At 32.6% G+C, this 27,042-nt stretch overlaps 1 protein-coding gene across 1 annotated transcript in view; it reads left to right on the top strand.

Annotated features, from left to right (window-relative positions):
• CDH19 (cadherin 19) overlaps positions 1 to 27,042 on the top strand; it is a 112,038-nt gene that overhangs the window by 21,711 nt on the left and 63,285 nt on the right. The window contains 3 exon segments of the mRNA XM_033175280.1: positions 11,659 to 11,913; positions 11,916 to 11,962; positions 15,235 to 15,529. Coding sequence (XP_033031171.1) covers positions 11,769 to 11,913; positions 11,916 to 11,962; positions 15,235 to 15,529 — 487 coding nt within the window. The 5' untranslated portion in view covers positions 11,659 to 11,768.

Here is a 27,042-nt window from a genome sequence, read left to right as displayed (position 1 = left end):
TCATTGGTCTATGTGATTTGTGAAAATATAGATGTAGCTGGAGACCATTATCCTTAGCAAACTCACTCAGGAACAGGCAACCAAATATCACACGTCCTCACTTGTAAGTGGGAGCTAAATGGTGAAAACTCATTAACATAAATAAGGGAACTACAAACACTGGGTCATACCTGAAAGCGGAGAGTGTGAGGAGGGATAAGAGCAGAACAAAACAATTATTAGGTACTAGGCTTGGTACCTGAGTAATAAAATAGTCTGTACAACAAACTCCTGTAACATGAGTTTTCCTATATAACAAACGTGCAAATGTACCTCCAAACACAAAAGTTAAAAAAAGAAAATAGTGTTTTTATTCCTATTTTTCTCACACGAGCCCTATAAATTTCAGATTCCCTTCATTTCATTCTATTCCTGTCACTATGTTATTTTAAACAAAGAATATATTTATCAATACTTATATGTCTGATGTTTATTTTTGTGTAACACTGAGAGCACCAAAGACCCATACAAAAGTACAATAAATTTTTAAAAATCAGACTGCAAAGATGGTCAAGACATAATTAAGATCTATACTGATAAAGGTGTTTTAGGCAAATCTTCAATGCAGGAACATACAAATATTTACCCTTGACAAATAAGGGCAAATCATGTTGTGATAGTTTGTGGAGGGGAAGAAGAGGTGAAATACTGTATCTAAGAACATGAAATTTCACCAGCATTTCTGTAACCAATTGGAATCTATCTCTTTTCATTTTAGAACTTTTGCACACTCAGGCTTAATATTGTCAGTGCTTAGCACTTCACATATACTGCTCATTAATCCACAGTCCTCTACCACTGCTCCTAAATAAAGTTCGTGATACTCAGCCCAGAAATGAAATGGCACTTGTTGCTGTATATCTTAGGACTTCACATCAATAGTGAATGTGGAAGGCTGTGCAATGTCAAAGAGGGCATCAGAGGCTCCAATATAGGTATTCTAAGTCTGCACTGCTGTAGCTGTAAATATGCAAATTATATGCTTAATGAGAGTTCATAAATAAAACAGAGGATGATCTTTCACATTTTAGTACTATGGAATGAATGTTCAGAGAAAGAATTGGCACATGGGTTATTACAATTTTTGGCCCCAAAATATTGCTTCCTTTTCACATATGTATGCAAACTATATCCACTCACATTTCTTTGTATTTCATACTAGTGGTTCTGAGAAAGCCATTTCAAAGTCTTTTTATGTATAGTGTCATTCTATGAAGCTGCCAAGTTTCCCTTGATTTTTTAAGAGATCACAAACAGGATTAAGTTTCTATATTTATCACATCCACATTTCCCAGCTTCAACTTATATCCTCCCTCACACAGCCACCAAATCCATCATTCTGATTTATTTTTTTTTACTTGACGTCAAGAATCTTTAGAACAAGGGGAAAAATGTATACTAAGAGGAGATAATAGAAAACATTTTATTTTGTCATTTGAAGAATGGTCCAAACGTTAAAATGTAATTTATAGATCTTTATTCAATGTAAACAAAGTGAACCATCAGCTATAGATGTCACAGTGTTAGACATGTATGCATTTTTTCTTCCATTTAATAAAGCACAGTGTATATTATACACTTGATGTATCTAAGATCAGTTGTAGCACTAGTTATGAATACATTTGTTTACAGGATAGGTCACTTAAAATTACTGAATATAAGTCCCAGCATGTGTGATGTAATTAACACATTACATAAAATATTGTATTAGGGTTCTTTAGAGGTGCAATACTAATATTATATATGCATATATGAAAGGGAGTTTATTAGGAGAATTAACTCACATGGATACAAGGTGAAGTCCCACGATAGGCCCTCTGCAAGCTGAGGACATAGGAAGCCAGTAGTAGCTCAGTCCGAGTCCCAAAGTCTCAAAAGCAGGGGGCGCCAGCAGTGCAGCCTTCAGTGGCCAAAAACCTGAGAGCCCCCTGGCAAACCACTTTGAGTCCAAAGGCCGAAGAATTTAAAGTCTGATATCCAAGGGTAGGAAGCATCTAGCACAGGAGGAAGATGAAAGCCAGTCAGCAAGTCAGCGTCCCCCACCTTCTTCCACCTGCTTTGTTCTAGCCATGCTGGCAGCTGATTGGATGGTGCCCAACCACAACCAAGGTGACTCTTCTCCCAGTTCACTGACTCAAATGTTAATCTCTTCTGGCAACGCCCTCACAGACACACCCAGAAACAATACTTTACCAGCTATCTAGGGATCCTTCAACCCAATCAAGTTGACACCTGATATTAATCATCACAAATATACTTTCAATTTTACTTGGACATAATATATTATAATAATGTTATTTAAATATTATTGTAATTAGTATCTAATATTGTGCTAATATAAATGAAATTTTATTTTTAAATATATTTTACAACTTTGAAAATAAATATGGATTAATATTTCCAAGTATTAGCAATAAGAGAAAAAATATAAACACACTAACATAAGACATAGTATTAGCATTTCTTTATATTGAAATGTTATGTAGGTTTTTTAGTATATTCCTCTGATTGGAAAATATAAACAAGATTGCAAATGCAGGGCAAAATGTCACTGCTGGTTTATCCAGGGCCCATTTCAGGCGAGAGCATTTTTTCTTATTTGCTTGGTTTCAGCCCAGAGTGTTTCTCAGTCTAGCAATGCTGACAGCTGCCACCAGTCTTCAGTCAGAAGTGGAACATTATTTGAAATGCTTTTCACTTCCGCTGAAATGTATGACCATTATAGAAAGTTTGGAATATAGAAGAGTATAAACAAAGCCACAATATTTCATTATTGAGATATAATAACTACTACCTTTCATTTTTCTTGTATGCTTTATATAAAGCGGTTCAAATTAAAGGGCTTTTTCCTTAGAATCATAAATGATGATTTTTAACTTTAAGTTTAATTGAGAAATATTTTAATCATATATTTAATGGGGAAAAAATAGCACTTGGTAGAAAAGTCACTCAGATGTCATGAGTGTTATTGTTTGTCATATTTAAACTGTTTTCGAGGGAGGAGAATGTTGCAGAAATTTCTAAGCTTCAGCTTTTAGACAAATTTCACTTATTTCAATCATGGTAATTACCATGACAAATTTTGTCAGTTTTCTCTGCTTAGACTTACTAAGTTATCTAATTGCTTTATGCTAAGAGTATTATGGGACATTGCCTTGTAATTGTGAAACACTTATATAATTAGTATCATACAGTATCCTAATTTAAACATTCTTTTTTCAATTAATCCAATTTATACTTGCTTCCCAGTGGACAAATGTGAATATTTCTCTAGGTATAAAATAGTAAAAGTATAACTGCTACTTTATATACACATTGTAAAATTTATTGCTTTTGGCCAAATTGTTCTCCAAAATAGTGTCCAAATTTTCAATTTTATGAGTGTTCTATAGTTCTGCTTTCTATACATTGTCATCAATAGCTGGTATTAAAATAATTACTTGTATTTGTTTAACATATTGATTTAAAAGTACAAGATTGCTGTATATTTTTGTTGTTGTTTTATTATGTATATTTTAAGCATAAGTGAATAATAAAAGTACAACTATCCAAATACTCATGACCCAAATTCAACAATTATCATCATTTTACCACAATGGTTTTGCCTATCCTCCCATTTTTTTTGAGATATTTTAAAGAAAATATACTTTTTCTCAACACATCCTGTCATTTCTAATACCAATATGCTTCAAGTATACATGACTAAAAATAGGGCATGTTTTTATATAACAAGAAAGAAATGTTCAATGACCAACAAAATTGGCAATACTTTCTCATGATCATCTGTTGCTCATCTCTACATTAGTAGTATTGTACCTTATACAGTACATATTATACCTTATACAGACTAATTTTTTATAAATCCATAAAAATGCAAATACCAAAACAGTTTTGTAAAGTCATGACCTGAACAATGCCCACATTTTACACTAGTTCTACAACATCTTAAATCTTTCTCAATCTAGAACAATATCTTTCCTATACTCCTTCTTTTTTTGATGTATCAAATAAACTAGATCAATTTTGTGGTAGATCAGTGCTTTTTAAAATTTATTATATATTCAGACCTTGTGGTAAGTGTGATAAAATGCAGACTCAAAGTTAGTACCTGTGAAGAAGCTCAAGATTTGGCATTTGTAGTAAGATGCTCCTATTCCACAGATTACACTGTGGGTAGCAAATCTGTAGAAAGACACAATTTGGGTTTAAATGATTGTTTCTTTTTACTTTGTTTCCCATTTAGTTTGTTCTTTTATTACAGGTTAATTTCCTGTAACTTGAAAATTAGCTTTCAACATGTTTTGGTAAAATAATTTACAGGCAATGTTCTTTATAAAGGTCATATCATAACACATCAGAAGCATCTATTATGTGTTGTTCCACAGTTAGTTGTCTAATTTGTTTCTAAAGGTTTTGACAAGTCAAGATTTTTAACAACATTAATGAAGTATAATTGGCACAATAATCTGCGTATACTCAAGTTGAATCGAATTTTTGACATATATCTGCTTCTGAGACTGTCATCACAATGCAGATAATAAGCACACTCATCACTACTCTCAAAAGTCTCCTCGTGTCCCTTCATCATCCGTCCCTCCTGATCTTCCTCCCATCCTCATTTTCCCTCAGTTCTTAGTCCGATTTCAGTCACTGTGATTGTTTTAAATTTTCTAAAATCAGATGCAAAAGGAAACATACAATCTGAATTTGTTGGCAGGCTTGTTTTATTCATTATTATTTTGAGATATTACTGTATCAGTAGTTCATTTCTTTTCACTGCTGAGTATCATTACATTGCATAGACATATTACACTTTCTTAGTACATTGACTTGTTGAAAGACATTTGACTTTTTCCAGTTTTTGTCTATTACAAATAAACTTGCTCTGATATTCAGGTAAGCATCTTCATATGGAAATAATAATTTTATTTGTCTTAGGTAGATATCTAGATAGATATCCTAGATATGTACCTAATATCCAGAATGGCTGGATCTTATGGTAGGCGTATGTTTAACTTTGTAACAAATTACCAAATTGTTTTCTAAATACTCATGCCATTTTACATTCACACTAGCAATTTTTGAGAGGTACAGTTGCTCTATATTCTCTTCAATACTTGATATGGTCAGTCTTTTAATTATATTCATTCTAGTAAGAATTTACTGGTATCTAATTGTAGTTTTAATCTGCATTTACCTGTTGAAACTGAATATGTTGATTATCGTTTTTTAAACTTATTTTACATGTCAACTCTTTGTGATATGTCTCTTTAAATATTTTGCTTATTTAAAAAATTGTGATGACTTTTTGTTTCCAAGTTTTGAAAGTCCTTGTACATTCTGAATACAAGATATATAATTAACGAATACTCGCTCAGTCTGTGACTTGTCTTCTCATTTAATTATCATCTGAGGTAGACCACATAATGGCTCTCAGAGATATCAAGGTCTTCACTCCTAAAACCAAGACCGTGACCTCTGTAGATAAATATGAGATTCAGTTAATGGTCTTTAGATAGAAAATTATCCTGGATTATCCAAGATGACTTTGAAGGCAATTATAAGTGTCATTATAAAAGGGAGAAGAGGTAAATTTGACACAACAGACAAAGAGAAGCCAATGTGAAGATAGAGTAGAGAGAAATTTGAAGATGCTTTGCTGCTGGCCTAGAGGAGGGACATGAACCAAGGTACGCAAGGAATAGAATACACTTTGAGAAGCTGGAAATGTAAGGAAATAGATGCTCCTCTAGAGACTCGATGGAAGAACGACCTTTCTGGCACTGTGGTTCCAGTCCAGTGAAATTCATTTTAAACATCTCACATGTAGAACTGTAAGACAATAAATGTGTATCATTTTAAGCACTGAGTTGTGGGAATTCTTTACAGTAGCCATGGGATCTGATACAGAGATTATCTCAATTTTGATACGGTCCAGTTTATCAGTTTTTAACACGGGCACACTTGACATTGTTGTAAGAAATCGTTGCCAAAGAAATTACAAGTATTTCATCTAAATTTGTATTCACTTTTTGTGACCTTGTGCACGGTAAAGTATGGATCAAAGTATCTTTTTCTCAAGTGAATACTCAGGTGTTTTAGCACAAAGACTGTTATTTCTCCATTGATTTGCTTTTTGAACTTTTTCAAAAATCAATTGATTACATAAATGTAGGTGTATTTGTGCACTTTGTGGTATATTCTACTAAATTATTTGTTGATCCAATACTTTACCATAATGATTACTGTAGCATTATGTCTTAAAAAACAGATGGCATAGTCTTCCAAATTTCGTCTTCTTTCAAAATGTTCCTTAAGTTGTTCTAAGCCCTATGCTTTTGCATATATAATTATAGGATGAGCATGCAAGTTTTATAAAAATACCCGTTTGAAATTTTATGTTTTAATTTTAATTTAGCTGTATTTTTAAAATTGTGTTTATACAACACTTTGGAGAGAATTGACATTTTTAACCATTTTGAGTTTTCTGGTCCAGTATCATAATAAATATCTCCAATTATATTGATTTTTCTTGATTCTTCTTAGCAGTATTTTATAGTGTTCAATAGAGAGGTATTGCATATTTTTTTGGTAGAGTTATGTCACAGTCTTTGAATTCTTTATATTATTATAAAATATACTGTTGTATAAATTTTAAATTTTGATTATGCATTGCTAGTAAATAGAAATATAATTGATTTTAATATTGACCTTGTATTATCCAACCCTGCTAAAATTACTTGTACATTTTACCAGTATTTTTATAGATTTCATAAGATTTTCTATATGTGTAATTATGCCCTGTATAAATAAACATATTTTTATTTTATCTTTTTAATCTAGATGCTTCTAATTTCTTATTTCATTGGATAGAATTTTCAGTATAATGTTGAATAGAAATAAATCAATTTGCATTATAGATTTGTCTGTTTCTTCTTGTAATACAATAAGGTTTTATTTCATCTTTTATTTCATCTATTTTGAGGCATTGTTATTAAGTGTATAAACATTTAGAATAGTTGTGCCCTGTTAATGTTTTCACATAATTCTTATAAAATGATATTGTTTTAGATTATAAAATGGCTTTATCATTTATAATTATGAAATGACATTGTTTATCACTTATAATTATGAAATTTCTTATTATGAAATGATATTGTTTATCACTGCTAATATTCTTTGCCCCAAAATCTACATTATCTAATATTATGGCCATTGTAGCTTTCTTTTGACTAGAATTAACAAGATATGTGTTTTTCATTCTTTAAATTCTTACCTACTGAACCTTTATATTTTAAATCATTTCTAAAGACATATTGTTGAATCTTTTTAAAAATCTAATAATCTTTATGTCATACTTTGTTTTTTTATCCTGTTCATATTTAGTGTGATTATTATGATGATTAATAGTAAACATACCACTTTGTTACTTGTATTTTTTTTCACCTGTCTTTTGCTCACTTTTTTCTTTTATTTCTTCTTTGGATTGAGTACTTTTTAGGCTTCAGTTTTATCTATTTTGTAGCCTGTAGTAAATTCTGTTACTTTATTTTAGTAGTTGCTTTAGGTTTATTGTAATCTATTTTAAGTTCTATCATACCACATTATATATGGTTTATAGAGCTTAAAATAGCATATTCCTAACCTTTATGCTATTAATTTCATACATTTTACTTCTGCAAATGATGTATGCCCCACAATCCTTTGTTATTATGTTTGCTTTAACAGCCAGTTATCCTTTAATGATAATAAAATTTAAAAAGGTCTTTCTATTTACTGATATACCTTCCATTTCTGGTGATTCTATTTTTGCATAGATCCAGATTTCTTTCTAGTATTATTTTATTTATTCTTGAAGGACTTCTTTAATCATTTATTATATTGGAGTTCCCCTTGTGTGCTGATGCTGTACACCAAAAAGAGTCTTCATCCCACTTTCCTTTACCGAAGATTAGGAATATGGCTTTGGGGTAACAAATGTGATTTGTTCAGGCCTGGCTATAGGCAGCTATAAAGACTTGACCTGGCAGTACAGTACTCACCGTGAAAACATTCCCTTGTCACACTGGATTTGATGCACAACCAGCGCACTGCACTCTCTGGAGGGAGTTGCAGTCAAGGAGACTGCCCCTTCTGTTAGGTCACGCTCTTCTGTGTTTACATTCCTAGCCCCAGAGTTGAAGTGTAAGAGAGCTTTATCTGTGGCCTTGGACAGAGCTCTTTCTCAAGCATTTCTGATGAGATTTCTCATCTGATGCATTTCTCAAGCATCTCCTTATTGAGTAAAGTGGGTGAAACCTTGAAGACCGTTTCCCACTCTGACAATGTACTTAGTACTTTTTCAGTCTTAACACTCCCCTTGCACTCCCCCAACCCCAGAGTCCATAAAATTGACTTACTTGTTTGTAGCACTACCATTATAATGGAATGATCCACACATCTGTGCTTATCCTCTGATTCAATTAGAGTGTTGTTCCATGGAGGAAATGAAAAAAGGAGATGCAACAATTTCTTTGGTTTTAACTTCTTGCTTATACCATTGCAGTAAGTGTCTAAAGGCTTACCTCTTTAACTTTTTACTTGTTCTTTGAATTAGCTTCTCCAATACCTGACAGCTCAGTTTCTTCTCTTTCAATTCAGCTGATCTCTTTATAAAAATCACTGTGATTGTTTGAGAAAATCTCACTTAAATTGATTTCTTTTCATTTTCAATACTTTAAAAATGTTTCTGCACTGTCATTTGGCATGCATTGTTTGAGATGAGACATCTGCTATCAACTTCATCTTTGCTATTCTGTATATAACATGTCGTTGACTACCTTTCAGATTTTCTCATTATTAATGGTTTTGAGTAATTTAATCATGATGCACCTTGGTATAATATTTTTTAATATCTGCGCTTAAGTTTTGTTAAGCATTTTGCATGTATGAGTTTCTAAATTTCATTGGTTCTAGAAACTGCAATTGTACATAAATGAGAATGTTTGAAATTGTCTCACAACTCAATGATAGTTTATTCATTTTTAATTTTTTAACTTTTCCTCATTATGTTTTTTCAGATGATTTATACTTCTGTCTTCAATCTGTCTTTTTTCTCAGCGTGAATAATATGCCATTAATCATATACGGTGTATTTCATCACAAACATTGTAGTATTATTCTCTAAAAGTTTAATCTTTATTTTATTTTCAATTTTTCTACTTAACACGTTCAAACTTTCTTCTGGTTTCTTGAACATATATTTTCTATCCTACTCTACTAAAGATGTCATACAATGGGAATTGGCTATGAATATGTTTGATGAATATTTTATATTACATCTAATCATGCCCCTAAACATTTATTTAAAACATGGAGGATAAAGAAACATACTGAATCACACAACAGTGATACAATTATCAAAATTCAGACTATGTGAAACTCTATAGGACAAATAAACTTGACTCTTCAGCATATAAATGGAAAGAAAAATTAGAAACAGAGAGAGGAAATCTGTAGACCAAATGAGACTTGAGAAATGTATCAAAAAACTGTATTGTGTGAACATATTTAAGTCTTAATTCAAAGACAAAGATTTTTAATTTGAACACTATGAATATTATATTAAAAAGTTTTTCTTAATTTTAAACTTTGACTTTGATTTTTAAGGGTGTGTACACACACTTACGTAGCATTTATACTTGTGTATGTGTATGTGTGTGTGTGTGTGTCTCCAATGGTTAAAATGATATGAATTTGAAATAGGTTTTAATATTAAAAAGTGAGCATGAATAGAGATGACACAATATTGACCATATGTTGGTAATTACTGAAGCAGGGTAATGATACCTAGGTATTCATTACACTATTTTGTACATCTTTATATGTATCAAAATACCATAATATAAATTTCACAAAAATTATATTCACTGAAACACAGCCAGCTGACTTCATATCAGTGTTGGTGATAATTTGCCAAACTTATAAAAAGTATCTTTCTCATGAATAATATTGTACCAGTTCCAAATATTCTTATTCATCAGCTACCGCAAATACATATTTTAGCAATTTCTAAAGCACAGATTTATCTGAATTTCAAATACGTAACATAAAGATAAATTTCACCTTTTTCACCTCAGCTGAATTTCTCTATGACCTTCACTAAGTAAACTTTTAACAAGGAGTACATCTGCTTAAAGGGAGTACACCGGGACCACAGAATCCCTGTGTACTTTCTTAATTAGGTGTTTTTTAACAACGCTTCTTAGCACGAGCCAAAGACCTAAAAAATCTCTAAGGAGTCATTCAAAAATACATGCAGAAGATTCAAAACACAATCATGCAGAAAAAGTCCTAACACGAACTCTGGCTTTTCTGTTGATTATATGATATTAAACTCCATTGTGAAGCTTACAAAATTATTTTTTCTTCATGGAAGCCAAGGAAATACATCAAATTTGGCTGGATGTAGATGTTGGAAATGCAAAACTATTAAATTACATGTAAGGATTAGAATTACCCATCATGAAGAGACAGCCTTGGTCAATGGAAAGTTTTTTTTTTTTTTTTTTTTTTTTTTTTTTTTGAGACGGAGTCTCGCTGTGTCGCCCAGGCTGGAGTGCAGTGGCCTGATCTCGGCTCACTGCAAGCTCCGCCTCCCGGGTTCCCGCCATTCTCCCGCCTCAGCCTCCGGAGTAGCTGGGACTACAGGCGCCCGCCACCGCGCCAGCTAGTTTTTTGTATTTTTAGTAGAGACGGGGTTTCACCATGTTAGCCAGGAGGGTCTCGATCTCCCAACCTCGTGATCCACCCGCCTCGGCCTCCCAAAGTGCTGGGATTACAGGCTTGAGCCACCGCGCCCAGCCGGAAAGTTTTAAATGTAAAACTCAGTAGGCAGAGTCTTTTGTTTTAGTATTTAAATAATAGAAGATACAGCTCATATCATTCTTAAATATTACAAACATTCACCCATTCTTACCCAGGCACTATAATTTTGTATTTATTGTCTTAAGATGATTTTTTTGTTAAGCTGATAAACACTTCTTCCCCATATCTTTGAAATTTAAAGAGTAAATATCTTGCACAAGCTTTCTATTTAGTGTTTTATAGCATCAGTATAACTGATTATTGAATTCACCAGTTTTAAGCTGAATTGCCATTTTGTCTATTTAATTACTACATAAAATATCATAATTTGGGAAATTGGTTGAGGAAGCTTATCTCTATCAAATATAAAGAGGAAAAATATGACTTTTTTTCCTCCTGGATTGACTGTTGCTTTAATAAGATAGTTTGAGTTTTACTGAGAAAGAATGGAGAAAGTAAGCAAGTCAAATTAAAAGGAAGTCTATCTCAATGTCAGCTGTCAATCAAGGAGACTCCCAGAGCAATCTTTCAACCTTCAGGCAGATTTATGACTGCAGTTTAAAACTAGCAGTGCCTGAGTGGAAATTTATAATTATTCTAATCAAATTATTACTGAGCCACAAAATATAATTAGCCAGCTTAATTGGAAGATAAATTAAATGTATATTTTTATTCCATTTTTGTCATATGCAGAAGTTGTAACCTGTCTTTAGTAATTATGTGAGAAAATGTTATTTTAAAATGTCAAATTTTGTTTTGTTTCTGACGCTTTAGGTATATAGAAGATACACAGGAGCAAAAAAAGATTATAAAAGAAAGCAAGATTTTTGTTTGTGACATCCTATTTCTCTGAAGAGTAACAGTTGGAATCAAGAGTCAACACAATGAATTGTTATTTACTGCTGCCTTTTATGTTGGGAATTCCTCTCCTATGGCCTTGTCTTGGAGCAACAGAAAACTCCCAAACAAAGAAAGTCCAGCAGCCAGTAGGATCTCATCTGAGAGTGAAGCGTGGCTGGGTGTGGAACCAATTTTTGTACCAGAGGAATTAAATACGACTAGTCATCACGTCGGCCGGGTACTTATTTATTTAAAATGTTACAGTAAATAGCACAACAATGTAAATAAATATGTTGGAGAAGTTTGGAGATTTGATGAGTTCCACATTTTGACAGCAAAACCACTGAAAAGCTTCAAACATCACATCAATAATTGTTTCAGATTTGCAAGCACCTAAAACATCCACTAAAATCTTGAAGAGGGATAGCTCTGGTTTTTAAATTTCACGTTAGTATCCCTTATGAAAATGCAGCCCTCACTTTCAACATGTAGAAACTTGATGGTGTTATTTTTGGTAATGGATCTAAGCAGTCACAGTGAGACAAATATCATTTGCCAACGTATTTAGCCTGATTTTCTATTACGCTAAGTAGCTGTTGATTTACCCCTCATTCATTTTTAATGAAGTAGGATAATACCATATTCTTTTACAATTAAGTAGCTTCTAGAGCCTACACACTTCAATTGATTAGTAAAGTAAAAGGAATATTATGTTCACTTTCTTAAAAGAATATATTTTAAGAACAATTCCTTAATGAGACAAAGCAAATTCTATTTATGTTTTTGGTTTGTATTTTATTATTTGATTTCCTTTAAACAAAGGTGATTACAGTATCATATCCTTTTCCACAAGGCTTTTTCTCTAGATAAATGAACTGAAATAAGTTTAACTGCTAATTAACTGGCACTAAAATTTAATTGGGCCCAAAGGGTGAAGCACTCAAAATTTATTAACTCTCTTTTTCTAGGCCTTTCAGGAGAGCTGCAGTGTTAACATGGTATCTGGATTCCACAGAACTTCACCTATGTTATCAGCCAAATATATATGAGTACATTCAACCAAAGCCTTAGATTAGGATTTTAGGCAAGTATTTCCAAACGTGTAGGGAGGAGGGTGTATTGTGAACACACACACACACACGTTGTAAGTAATATTTCTCATCCCCTTTTATTTTTGACTCGAACTGCAGGTAAATAGTATGCACAGTTGGCACTAACAAGGTCCACAGTCAGGTGCTGACTCGGTAACTGAGTCTCTGAATGCCTTTACAGTAGACTGCACAGAGCACCATAAGCTGTCCCATCACTGAATGGAGTGACAGGCTAAAACCAGCTGTTGACTTTTAGTAAATAAGGTGTTGTAGGGAAGTGCATCAGTGTACTTGGAACACAGGCTACCTCTGGGGCTGTCTCATTTTCTAGTTTGTTTGTTTCTATGCCCCACATGAATCTCTGGTTACCTCCTTTCTCACAGTGATTGGTTTTGCTTATTTTTCCACTCTATAAAAATATTTATGAAACTACTCTGAAAAATGGTTTTCTGCTACACAAATTCATCAAGTTAAAACAAGCAGATCACTGATTTCAAAAAGAACAATAATGAATGTTTAGGTGCTTGTCAAAAGAGTTAGTAAATATACAATTTAGCTGATGTGTTCAAGATAACTCTCTTTGATCCATTTGTTTGAAAAATGATTAAGATTGGGAAGTACAATTAAGTGAAAATTTGAAGTGATGTTTGTTTAGCAAATCCATAGTAGCAGCCTAATTAGGAAAATATTTTTTGAATAGAAGTATAGAAAATTGTATAATACTACAGGCCATTTGATTGAAATGTGTTTAACATATGCATTTTGTGACACTAAAAGGCAGGTGTTCAAGTAAGCTTTTTCGTTTTTGTTTCTGTCTTCCCTTAAATCTGGGTCTTAAAAATGTCATTCTCACTTGTCTTTGAAAATTACACTGCACATATACTTGCGATATATTTATTACTAAACTTAATTTATCTTCATTATAATATCAAATAAATTATCAGACCATATTGAAATGATATCATTTAAAAAATACGAGCCATACATTGCTCACTTGATATATTGATTTGATTGTATAATTATTTTCCTCAATTTATTACATCATTGAATAAAGAATTTCTTTTATGAATAATTAAGAACTACCAAATTAAAAGAGGTATTAGCAGAAACACAATCTGGATGTTATTTTTCTCAATTTGTTTCGTTACATGGCATTGATATTCGGCACATTGTTGAAATTCAAAATTAGTTACTAATACCTTTAGATTTTCTCCACAGCCACAGAGAAAGTGTATTAATTTATCCAGAATAAGAAATTATAACTTGAGCCATCAGAAAAATCATGAATTTGTTTACAACTGATTCCATGGTTATCTTTGTAAATTTGCAGAGGAACTCTTACTTTGAATAAGAGCATTTTCATAAATGGTGAATCAAGAAAACGTGGATTCACAATTAGGGATCCGTGACATACTTCTCCTAGGTACAAATAATTTAGATATGAAATGCTATGCCATCATTTTAACTATATCAGAATTAGACTTTTTTTTTGTTACAGATAAATTAAAAATTCTAAATAATACCTCAACAGTATGAATGATGAACAAATTTACTTTGCTTTTGAAAATACGGAAATGAGTGCACAGTCTGAAAGTGTGTATTTGATAATTAGGTAGAATAGATTGAGAAGAAAGTTTTATACTTTCTGGCTAAAACCCAAGGGCTAAAGAACATGTAACTGAGTTGTTGTCAGTGGAGAATCTGAAATTTGACAGCCTCAAAGAAGATTTGATAGCCTCGTGGTGTAAATCCTAAATCTACACAAAGATCATGTGACTCTGAAAAAAGTTTGTAAAACAAAATCTCACTTTTCTTCTCTATAGAAAAATTGATCATATCAATAATATGTATTTCATAATATTGATATGAGAATTAATTGAAAAAGCAACTTATAGATTTTATGACAAATAATAAGTACCTAAAGAACAGTCAAGATTATTTTTATCTTTATGAACCCTAATTTCATCCTAATATTTTCTTGTTTCCATGCATTCCAGCCAAGAGACAGAACATCAGTGTTTAAATGTCAGCAAATTATCTTTCTGTCTGTCTCTAGGACCCAGTCTAGTATAAATATTTGAGAGTATGGTTTTAGTGACTGATTATTTAATTATAAATCAAAATTGGACCAACTATGTTGTGCATAACTTACAAAAGAAGCTTTACTGTCCAATTAGTATTGTTTCTGTTAAGAATAATGAAATTTGTATAGTTCTTTATACTAAATGTTCACTCTCCCCTCTCCCTGGTGATAGATTTTAATCTTGACATTTAATATTTTACCCCATTTAATGTAATATGGAAACAATATAAAATCATTAACTTGGAAAATAATTAACATACATAAAAAGAAAATCTTTATTTTGATTTGCCCATTTCAGATGTTTGGAAACTAAATGATCCCTCTTTCCATTTGCAGCTAAGATCTGATTTAGACAATGGAAATAATTCTTTCCAGTACAAGCTTTTGGGAGCTGGAGCTGGAAGTACTTTTATCATTGATGAAAGAACAGGTGACATATATGCCATACAGAAGCTTGATAGAGAGGAGCGATCCCTCTACACCTTAAGAGCCCAGGTAATAGACATCACTACTGGAAGGGCTGTGGAACCTGAGTCTGAGTTTGTCATCAAAGTTTCGGATATCAATGACAATGAACCAAAATTCCTAGATGAACCTTATGAGGCCATTGTACCAGAGATGTCTCCAGAAGGTATTGCATATTAATTTACATCAAAGATATATTAACAATGAAAGCAGGTTTAAAATTTCAAGGATATGTTTTGAAGTAGATGATTTAAAGTTCTATACTAGAACTTCCTTCTACAAATATGTTTAAGTAAAATATTTGAAAAATTAGACTATGCATCAAAATTTTGAAAAAATGATACTACACATTAATGTTATTAAAATACCTCAGTCTTCACAGGATTAAAAGAAGTTTAGACATGTTTATTTGAGCAATTCATAAATTTTTTAGCTTGTTCATTTACTAGGTTCTTAAGTACAAGACTTTCTTTTTCAAAACAAAATATATTTTTGTATTTCATAAAAGCAAATAAGCTAATCCTGCAAGATATGCATATTAAAATAGGAAAAGTGAATTTATTAGATTCTATGGTATATATCAAAACCATTAAAAATACCACTAAGACAAAAGCAAGTGGTTGAACACTTGTGTGTGGTTGCATTTATTTGAAGACACTTTTCAAAACCCAGTGTTGTTGCTGTTAATATTTTAAATATAATGCATTTAGGAGAGAATGGTTTTCATAAGATGTAAGAGTTGACTGTCTTGGAAATTAGAAATGTCTTTCCAGTAAAGGTGAAATTGTGATTTTGCAAAACTTCTCTTACTCATTCACTCAAAAAATTTTTGTAGCACAATATAATGGCATGTTTAATTAAAAAATGTACTTAACTGTGACAAATAAATGTGATTTGAAAATGGCCATTTTAAATTATGGTAACATGTTTGTAACCACTTGACTTCATTACTTGATTCATTAGTCAATGATTTCAAAAATACATATTTCATCATAAAATTTCCTGATTCTTCATTTTTAACATTCCAGGTAGGAACTCAAAGATGTATTTCTACATTGTTTGGAACATAGGTCTTTAAATACAGCAGAAACAAATTTGCCTATGTAATATATATATCAAGACAAATTATTATTGGATGTAAATAGCAGTTTAAATTCCTCTGTTTTAGTAGCTAGGCAAAGAATCAGTTCATATAACTCCTCCCCGCTCCTCCTCCTCCTCCTTCTCCCCCTTCTACTCCTTTCCCTTACTGCCCTCCCCTCTGTCTCCTTATTCCCTCTCTTCCTCCTTCCTCCCTCTGCTTCTTCCTTTTCTTCCTCCGCTGCTGCTGCTGCTGCTGCTGCTGCTGCTGCTTCTTCTTCTTCCTCCTCCTCCTCCTCCTCCTTCTCCTCCTCCTCCTCCTTCTCCTCCTCCTCCTCCTCCTCCTCCTTCTCCTCCTCCTCCTCCTCTTCTTCCTCCTCCTCCTCCTCCTCTCTCCTCCTCCTTCCTTCTCCTCCTCCTCCTCCTCCTCCTCCTCCTCCTCCTCCTCCTCCTCTTCCTCCTCCTCCTCCTCCTCCTTCTCCTCCTCCTCCTCCTTCTCCTCCTCCTTCTCTCCTCCTTCTCCTCCCTCCTCCTTCTCCTCCTTCTCCTCCTCCTTCTCCTCCTCCTCCTTCTCCTCCTCCTTCTCCTCCTCCTCCTCCTCCTCCTTCTCCTCCTCCTCCTCCTCCTCTCCTCCTCCTCCTCCTCCTCCTCCTCCTCCTCCTTCTCCTCCTCCTCCTCCTTCTTCTCCTCCTCCTCCTCCTCCTTCTTCTCCTCCTCCTTCTCCTCCTCCTCTCCTCCTCTTCTTCTCCTAGCATTTATTACAGACCTAACATGCTAGGAATCTTCCTTTGAAACTATAGATAAAATTGTAAAAGAGATAAAGGAGTTACCTGCTAATATGAAACAAATTCTAGTTACATGCAAATAAGAAATAGTTATTTTAATTAAAGGAGGTAACATATGATCATGTATAGTATAAAAGTGTTATGTATGGGTGAGGTATGATGATTATTAATTGTCTGGAGGAAATGGGACATTTTAGAAGGTGATGTTTGAGGTGAATTACATGAAGAGGCCATCCACGCCACATTCGAGGAAAAGAGAATCCATAGCAGAGTGCTCAGGACTGCATATATCAACATGGGAATCATCCACATACAGCACGCATGTCAGGCATGACAGTGAATGAGATCCCTTTGGCAGAGAATGTAGCTGGAGAAGAGAAAAGCATCCAGGCTGACTTGACTGTTAAGCAAAAAGGAGTCGGCAAGCAAATTAGATGAGTGGGATTGGCGAGTGTTGTAGGAAGAAGGGAAAGATATGAGAAAAGATGTTCCAAAAGAAGAGATCCCTTAACCATGTGGAATGCTGCTGTGAGGCTAAGATTAAGGCAGTGTTGACTTTTGATTTGGTGAGTTGAAGACTCCTGGTTTTTGATAAGTACAGTGGTTTAATTTGTGCTATTACAGTATGCTGAAGACTGTTGTATGGCATAAAAGGAAGAATAAGAGAAAGTAATGATTTAAGCCAAGTCTAAAAGGTGTTATGCCACAGGGAGAAAATGAAATGTGAGACACTAGGTAGAAAAAGATGAAGGTCAAGAGGATTTTTTGCTTGTTTACAACTATTCAATTGTTTTTTTAAGAGAGGAAAATGAACAGCACAGTTATATACTATGGGGAATGATCCCAGAGAATAATATTTTTTGAAGCAAAATAAAAGGGATATAACCTCTATAAAATTGTTCTTGAAAAAAAAAGAAAAGAAGAAAGGGTCATGGAATTCATTGTCCTTACAGAAGGGACGGATTATAGATTAACGTATTTGTTCATAACAAATCAGTTAATAAACATTTCTATTTTATCAGTGAAGCATAACACGAAGCCAGTAATTGAGAGCGCATGGGTAAAATTTTAGTTAGAGAAAAGGAGGTACAAAACAGCCATTTTACGGAGTTGGGTAGTGAGCCCGCAAGAGACTTATTGGTATCATGGTATCAGTGCAGCCCCACTGTAGGTGTTCAGAAAGATTGCAAAAGATGGTTTGGTCTATGCAATATCTGGCAACTACAAATCTCTTTGTGCATTGCAATTTGAGATATACGTACAAATTTTATTTTCAATTTGTGTAATCAGTACATACTGTGTGAATGCCAGTTAGGGTCCAGGCTGTGTATGAAATCATGCAAGAACTAAGGAGCACTTTGTATACCTTTCCATGAGAGGGAGAGGCCAACTGAGTGATGGTCAGCTGCTATTAGAAATGTTATATAATATGGAAATAGGGGAATATTTCTATTGCTTTGCCAACCTTCTAGCAATGGTTTCCTTCTGAAGCATTCGTGCATTTTTGTTGACTGTGAAGTAAATAAATCAGTTAATAAAATTATATGTGATTTATCTTTTTTCTTCAATCTCAGTATTAAATTAATGTATACTGTGGATTATATTACCTTAATATAACTTTAATTCTTCATTATCTTTCTATATCCACAGCTTAAGTTTTTGAATTTTTATCTTAATTCAAAATTTCCTAGCCAGCTACTTTATTCTTCAAAAACAACTATTGCAAACATTTTACTATTTCTTTTTCTTACACATATTTCTGTTGTATTGAAGTGAACTGCCTATTACTATATTTGAATCTGCACTTGAACTCAGAATTTGGTTTGAATTACTGAAAGGAATCCATTTCATTATGTCATGAGATAAAATCAAGAAAATTATTAACAACTTGTTGATTATTAAACACACATTTATTTTCAAGTAATGATGGGCTTTTACTGACAGCATTTATATTTGAAATGCAGTTACTTTCAAACTAGAACTTTCAAGTAGAATTGAGATAAAACATTATGTTTTCCCACTTGTCATTTGGGATTTGCAAAGTTATTGTTTTTCTGCCATGCAAAAGTATAAGATTTATTAGACCACAAGAATGACTGAGGTTTGGAAGGTTTGAATAAATAAATGAATGGGTACCTGGGTGGACAAAAATAAGAGATTAGAATAGTTTAGACTGTAAATAGAAGATATCAGGAGATGTGTAATTCAGGGAAATCATTCTGAAATTGTATCTGAAGAGCCAGTCTATCACGTATATAATCTTCATTTCAATAATAGTTGCTAGTTTTACCTAAAACCTTATAATGTCAAAGAAAAGAAGGGGCATTTAAAATACATGTAATATGCTACTTAATAAACAGTTAAGACAAAGCAGAGTTGGGTAACTTATCTTCTGCAAATTCTGTACAAAATCCTGCTAAAAGTGATACATACTTTAGCCAGTCACATTACGTGGAAAACAGCCAAATAAATAAATATTGATATTGTACACATTATGAATGATCATTAGTGTTAATACACTTTATTTGCTTATATGTTTGTATATGTGCAAATGTAAAAGGACCATTTAAAACCTAACCTTTAAAATTTAGTTTCACATATTTCTGCCTTAAAAAGCGAGGATATATTGTCTAGTAAAAATATTCTCTCTCCACTCTCTTTGGAGCTCTTCCAAATAAATATCCTCCACCAAATTTTTCATAGCTGTGGTCACTTAGGGCATCATTTTAATATTAGCAAGTGTCCAACATTCCTCACACTTGCAATGACCATTTATTTTTATTTTCAAAACCGGATGCTTTTGAAAATGAATGGGGATAATTAATGAGTAAGAGTCTGTTTACCTTACTATTTAAGGAAGCTTATTATGGCATTTCAGATTTTAAATTCAAATATAGTAGGTTATAATGATCTCTGTAATTATTATATAATATTTTAAGTTGCATTTTTTGGAAGAGCATACAGAAAATTTAATATTCTTCATCATCAATATGACACAATATGTCATAAAGGAGAACTTTTATAGAAATATTAAATTCACCTTAATCTTTGTGTTTAAAATCTATACAAATTTAATTTCAGTTAACTCTCAGGAAAATAAAAATCACTAATTTTTAAAATTTATCACATTTGAAAATTAGATTCTATAAATCTCTTGCCATTGGGCACATGTGTTGAACATGATTGAGACTGGGATGAATTTCTCTTCTTATTCTTCTGAATATATTATTGTTTGATTTCTTAAACACAGTCTAATTTGTTTTACTTAAATTCCATGAACTCAGATTATAAAAAGTAGAGGTGTCAAAAATACAGATAAAAATAATAAAAATGACCTAGTTTTTAGGTGACTATGAACAGAAAAATAAAAAATTTGAAGAATGCTTTGCCCAGTTAAGATGACAAGTGGGAAAATATTGTCTGTTTCTTGAGTTTCATCTCGAGACTTTAGGTTGTACAGTAATTGCAACTCAAGTATACATGCAGCAAGAATGGGTCAGTCAGTACTGGTAGAAAAATAATTATCCTTGTACTAATAAAATTAGTTCCCAATGTGAAGCAGTGAGCAGATACACTTATAAAATTATTATGTCATGTATTTGATCACTTGATCACCTCATTCATCTTATACCTGTTTTATTGTTGCAGAAATTACAGATGCAGTGTGGATCACTATAATATTATTTGATCTGCATTGCTTTACAGTTGACAATTTTACAACCCAGTATCTCAATAAATTTGTTTCAGATTAATCAAAGTATACTTGTACTAAAACTGGATGTAAAAATAGCTTTTCCATTAAATTTTTATCTACGTTGTAAGAAAAGAACAGTTAGTCTTCTTACTATTGAATTCAAAGCCAGTAAAATATAACATACTGAAGTAAATGTCATTTTGAAATCTACAGCTGAAATCTTGGCATTCAAACACTATACTATACTGTGGCAACTGTACTTTAGCATTCCATAATAAATGTAAGCTTTAATTATAAAATGCCCTTGCCACAAGTTGCTAATTGCTCTATTGCCTACATAATATCTAAATTAGTCAGCATGAGAAAATTTTTCACTTTTTATGAGTTTTTGTTTGTATGCCTCCTGTAATCACCAGTGGATAAAGCATTCTATGTGACACAGGGGAGGACATCATTCAATAAAGATTTGTAAGCCATGTTAAACATCTGCATGAGAATAGTTAATTCCTCAGGATAACTCCTGGTTAATAATAAAATTTACATAACTCAGCAGAGACAGAGTCACACTACCTTTACCTCAGGTTTTACTCACTGATGGCAGAATACATCTAATGTTTGGATAAATTATTATGGATGCTTTCATTAATGCTCTCAATCTTTAAATTTTCTATGTAGTTTTGTACAGGTTAGCACCTTGAAACATTACAAGAATGCTTCATTTCACACGCACAAAAAAATATTATGTTCTGTTAAGATGCTATTATCACACTAAAATTTTCTGTCATAAAAATGAAAAATATATCAGTAAATGCAATTTCTAGAGATGACCAAACTAACACTTTCCTTTCAAGCATGTGGTACAAGTTTACATCCTGTGTCACCTACGTCAGTGGTCCCCAACAACCAGGCCACGGACTGGTACTTGTCCGTGGCCTCTTAGGAACCGGGCTGCACAGCAGCAGGTGAGCAGGAGGGAAGAGAGCTAAGCCCTATTTGTATTTACAGCCGCTCCTGTGGCTTGCATTACCACCCGAGCTCCGCCTCCTGTCAGATCAGCGGCGGGATTAGATTTTCATAGGAATGCAAACCCTATTGTGAACTGCACAGGTGAGGAAGCTAGGTTGCATGTTCCTTATGAAAATCTAATGCTTAATGATCTGTCACTGTCTCCCATCGCCGCCAGGTGAGACTATCTAGCTGCAGGAAACCAAGCTCAGGGTCCCCCACTGATTCCTCATTACGGTGAGTTGTGTAGTTATTTTGTTATATATTACAATGTAGTAATAGTAGAAATAAAGTGCACAATAACTGGAATGCACTTTAACCATCCCCAGACCATCGCCATGCTCACTCCCCACTCTGACCATGGAAAAATTGTCTTCCATGAAACTGGTCCCTGGTGCCAAAAATGTGAATGACCACTGACCTATATTACAATAAGTTTCTGCAAAGAATGTGACTGATAAAATAAGCAAAGCCAAATACTGTGTTGAACTTATTTTTATAAAGACCTTTTGCAATGAAAAGTTGCCAAGATTCGGAAACTAGCTAGAAATACATAATTAATGTTTTAAATTTGCAATCATGAAAAGTCTCTCCAGAGTAATACAAACAATGTCAATTATCCACACAACAATGGAACCCAAGATCATTACAGTAATAATTATATTTGTATATTTATTATCAGAATAAGTGAACTGATACGTTACTCTAATTAAAATACGATTCTAAGAGAATTTTTTTTTCTAAGTACACTTTTGTTCACTTAGAATGGATACAAACTACAAGTCCATTTCCAAATACCACCGCCACCTCTGATCCAGCCACAGTGACCCCACTCAGGGTTGCATGCTGAACTTTGGACCCTTCAGTCCCCCCAAAAAGCATTTTCTCACTCTCTGTTTGCATGCGTTGCTAATTTGATTACAAGCGTCTCATTAATTTAAACTTTTCAGAGTTCCCATCATTTGGTAGTTACCCAATTCTGCTTACCGGATGGTGTATTGGGGGGAATAATAGGACTTAAGGCTGTGGCAATTCAATGTACACAATTTGGGCTACATTATTTCCATTTTATATGCTATCCTAGTGGTCATTTTATATTGTCACTGTTGTTTTAAGGTAGACTGAGTGATCAGATCTCCAGTTTTACCCAAGACAGTTCTGCTTTACTTCTGTTTTTCTGTCATCATGTCCTAGAATCATTTGTCGCGGATTTTCTGCTTTTCAAAATGACTCTTATTAAGTCATTAAAATAAGCCAGAGTGAATTTTGCAAACATTTGCTTTGTACTTGTAGCTTCTTCCATGGCGTGTGAGAAACAGTGTGTCAGACAAATGAGCAAAAAATAAACTTCTCTTAAGACTTAGTTAAATCTGAAAGAAGGACAAGGGATAACACAAGGCACTGTATGATAAAATAGTTAAACTAAGAAACTCATTAAATGATGTAAATACTGATGAAGAATATTCTTCTGGTTCTATATTTAATGTTAAAATCTTTTCTAAAAGATTTTATTAATGTGCATGTATATATTATTTGTCTTTTGTTAGAAATACCTATTTCTAGTATAAAATGGAGGATTTAATTTTTGATTCACTAATGTAGTGAGATTCACTCTGCAAGTATTAATACTATCAGAATAAAATGTTCATCAAATGAACGAAGAGAGGCAAAGAGATTAGAAATAAATGACCTGTACCATGCTTCACGTTCTTCTCAGGTAATGCACCCTAAATATGCTACCCTACTTCAGTAGAGTAAGAACAATCAATCCATCCTGGGTAGAGGAACAAAAAATATGTTTAACAAGTTGAAAAAGAGATTTGGACATTGAGAAAAATATAAAATTCGCCAGGCCTAAATATATGTTTTCCATCAATATTATATACATATATTTGCCCTGATTCTGAAAATTTTGCTTTTCCCCCTCTATTTTTCTTTTTTTCTGAAAGTTTTATTATTCTAATATTTATATTCTTATGTTTCTTATTATTTACCTTTCACATTTGGATCTACAGTCTGTTTTAAACTGATATGTGTGAATGGTTTAAAGCAGGTGCCAAATTTTATATCCCAAAATTGGTGTTAGATAGATGGACAGATAAATGGAGATATCAAACTGACCCTACAGAATTTACCGAAAAGTTTCCCTGATGTCCATCTCTGCCACCTTCTCATGGAAGGGTTCCCTATATTTGTATAATCTTATCTCTGATTCTCTAGTTGACTCCACTAGCTATTCATTGCTCCAGGGCAAATATTATTGTCTGAACTACTGTAGTTTTGTCCTAGGCGTTTGCTCCTTATTAGTGCAGCTCCTGTAGGTATTCTTCTTCAATAAAATTGCCTTGCAGAAGTTGCAGTGTTCAGAGACCACGCCATTGCACTCCAGCCAGGGTGACAGAGTGAGACTTCCTCTCAAAAAAAAAAGACGAAAACAAAACAAAGCAAACAAACAAACATAAAATGCCTTGGCCATGCTTGGTCCTTGTTTTTCCATACAAATTTTATTTATTTTTTAATTGTCTTTCCAAGTTAATCATTTATACAATCTACTAGGATTTTGATTGAGACAGCTTTTAAGCTGTGTATCTTTTTTATTTTTAAGTAGTCATCTAATTCCTAAATCCAGTATTTTCATCTGTTTACTTGTGCCATTAATTTATCTTTAGTTGTTTTACAGAGGTTATGATTTTTGTTTAAATACTCCTGAATATTTAATTTCCTTTCATATATATTATATATTTAACTAAAATAAGTTTCATGAATATATATACCAGCGTGTATATATATATATTCATATATTTTAAAAATTCACTTTTATATATCCTTTGTGTCCCTGTTGACTTGATAAATTTATGAATTTAATATTTTTCTGCAATTATATGCATATTTTATTTGATTTTCTACCAAAAAATATTATTGACTTTAATTATTTAATTTTATTTATTCTTTTCCAATATTTATTTATCTACCTGTCTATAAATGCATTAGAAATGCATGGTATTGCCTCATTACATTGCCTAGAAAGTTCAGTACAATGCTGAAAAAAAATAATAGTGACAGAAAAACATTTTTTTCCTTTTATTATTGCAGAGGAAAAGTTTTAACACTTCACAATTAAGTATAATTACTCTCAAGGCTTAAAAGCATTCATTATCAGATTCAAAACATTTCCTTTCATTCTTAATTTTAAAAAAGTTTTTATTGCAAATGGAAGTGGATTTTTAGATGTATTTTATATGTTTTTGTAAAGTTTTCTCCTTACATATATAAAAAATTGAAATATATTTTCCATGGAAATACAATTTTAAAAGTTTCAAGAGGATACAGATATGGCCTTTATAAACAATGGTTCTTATGTAGAAGAGTAGCCATAATATTTTAGAGCACAACAGCAATTCATAGTGATGAGTGGGTTGTTTTTAGGAAATGGGATGACCAGGGATGGGAGCCACATTTCTCATCAACCAGAGTCAGTGATTCTGACAGTAAACAGTAATCAGGACATGAACGGAAGTAATTACGTAAGCCTAGAAATCCTCCAGTACTTGAAAAGAGCATCGTGGTGGTATTCACTATGACTCAAACATGACACAGTGCTGATATTACAGACAAATACTGAAATGCTTACATATGTTCTTATAAAAATTATATAGGAATTAAACATTCGTTGTCTAAACCAACAAGTATTGGTTAACCTATATTTAACTAGGAAAGGAGCACTATAAGACAATTGATCATTTCCACTGAAAGACACTTGATTGGTTTCACAGTAATGTTTTCAATTTTATGTGGACTATAATCTAATTCCTAACTACAGGTGAATGTACAAATTGATTTGCTTACAAATAACCAGTCTTCATAAAAATATAAATATTTACTATTGTGTTAAATATTTTTATTTTGCTGTCTGCTTTTATATTTAATTATTATTATGATCAATTTATGTTACTTGACTATTTCTTGAGGATTTCTGCAGAATATAAGTTACTGATTAGGAAAACATACAGGCTTAATTCTCTTAAAAAAATAGAAACTAAGAGGATTTAAAATTGCTTAAACTATTTTATAAATCATGGTGTCAATAATAACTGAAAGAGGAAAAAGAAAGTAGGAAATAGCTAAATAAAATAAAGCGAAGATAATTAGGTCCTGTAAAAATCAACCATTGCTAAGATTCATCTAAATTTTACAGCCAACATTTCCAAGGCCTGAGTAAAAATTAAGAGAAAAACTACAAGCACTAAATATTTGGAAATACTGCTGCATATATTTGCCCTCTTAATGTGTGTATATATATATATAAGTTATATATAATATATTATATTATATCTAATTATATATAGCAAAGTATATCTAATTTATATCTATCTAACATATCTAATATATGTAGCAAAGTCCTTTGGTAAGGATTATCAATTATATATAATATATAAAGCAAAAAACAATTATATGTAATATATAACATATATTATACATAAATGAAGAGGGCAAATACAAATATATACACACACACATATATATATTAGATACAGATATATAATTAGTTACAGATTTATGTCTGTCAGCCAGGCTGGAGTGCAATGGTGCGATCTCTGAATGCTGCAATCACTGCAAGGCAATTTTATTGAAGAAGAATACCTACAGGAGTTGCTCTAATAAGGAGCAAAGGCCTAGAACAAAACTACTATAGTTCAGAGAATAATATTTGCCCTGCAGCAATGAATAGCTAGTGGAGCCAACTAGAGAATCAGAGATAAGATTATACAAATATAGGGAAACCTTTCATGAGAAGGTGGCAAAGCTAAACATCAGGGAACCTTTTCAGTAAATGTGCATACACACACACACACGTGTGTGTATATGTGTGTGTGTATATGCACATTTGTGTATATACACATATGTGTGTGTGTGTATATATATACACACACACAATTACTTAGATCTACATGTGTATATATATATATGCCTCTATATACACATAAACATCTCACACACACAAATGTAAGGAGTGAATCACTTAATACTCACTGATAGTCCTTACCAAAAAGTAAACATTTCTAAAACATTGTTGAGTTAATCCATTTCCATAGCCTTGGTTCTTTTAAAATGCCA

Source organism: Trachypithecus francoisi, unplaced genomic scaffold (genome assembly GCF_009764315.1).
Source record: "Trachypithecus francoisi isolate TF-2019V2 unplaced genomic scaffold, Tfra_2.0 Contig01474, whole genome shotgun sequence".
NCBI classification, from domain to species: Eukaryota; Metazoa; Chordata; class Mammalia; order Primates; family Cercopithecidae; genus Trachypithecus; species Trachypithecus francoisi.
This window is presented reverse-complemented; position numbering and strand designations above follow the sequence as displayed.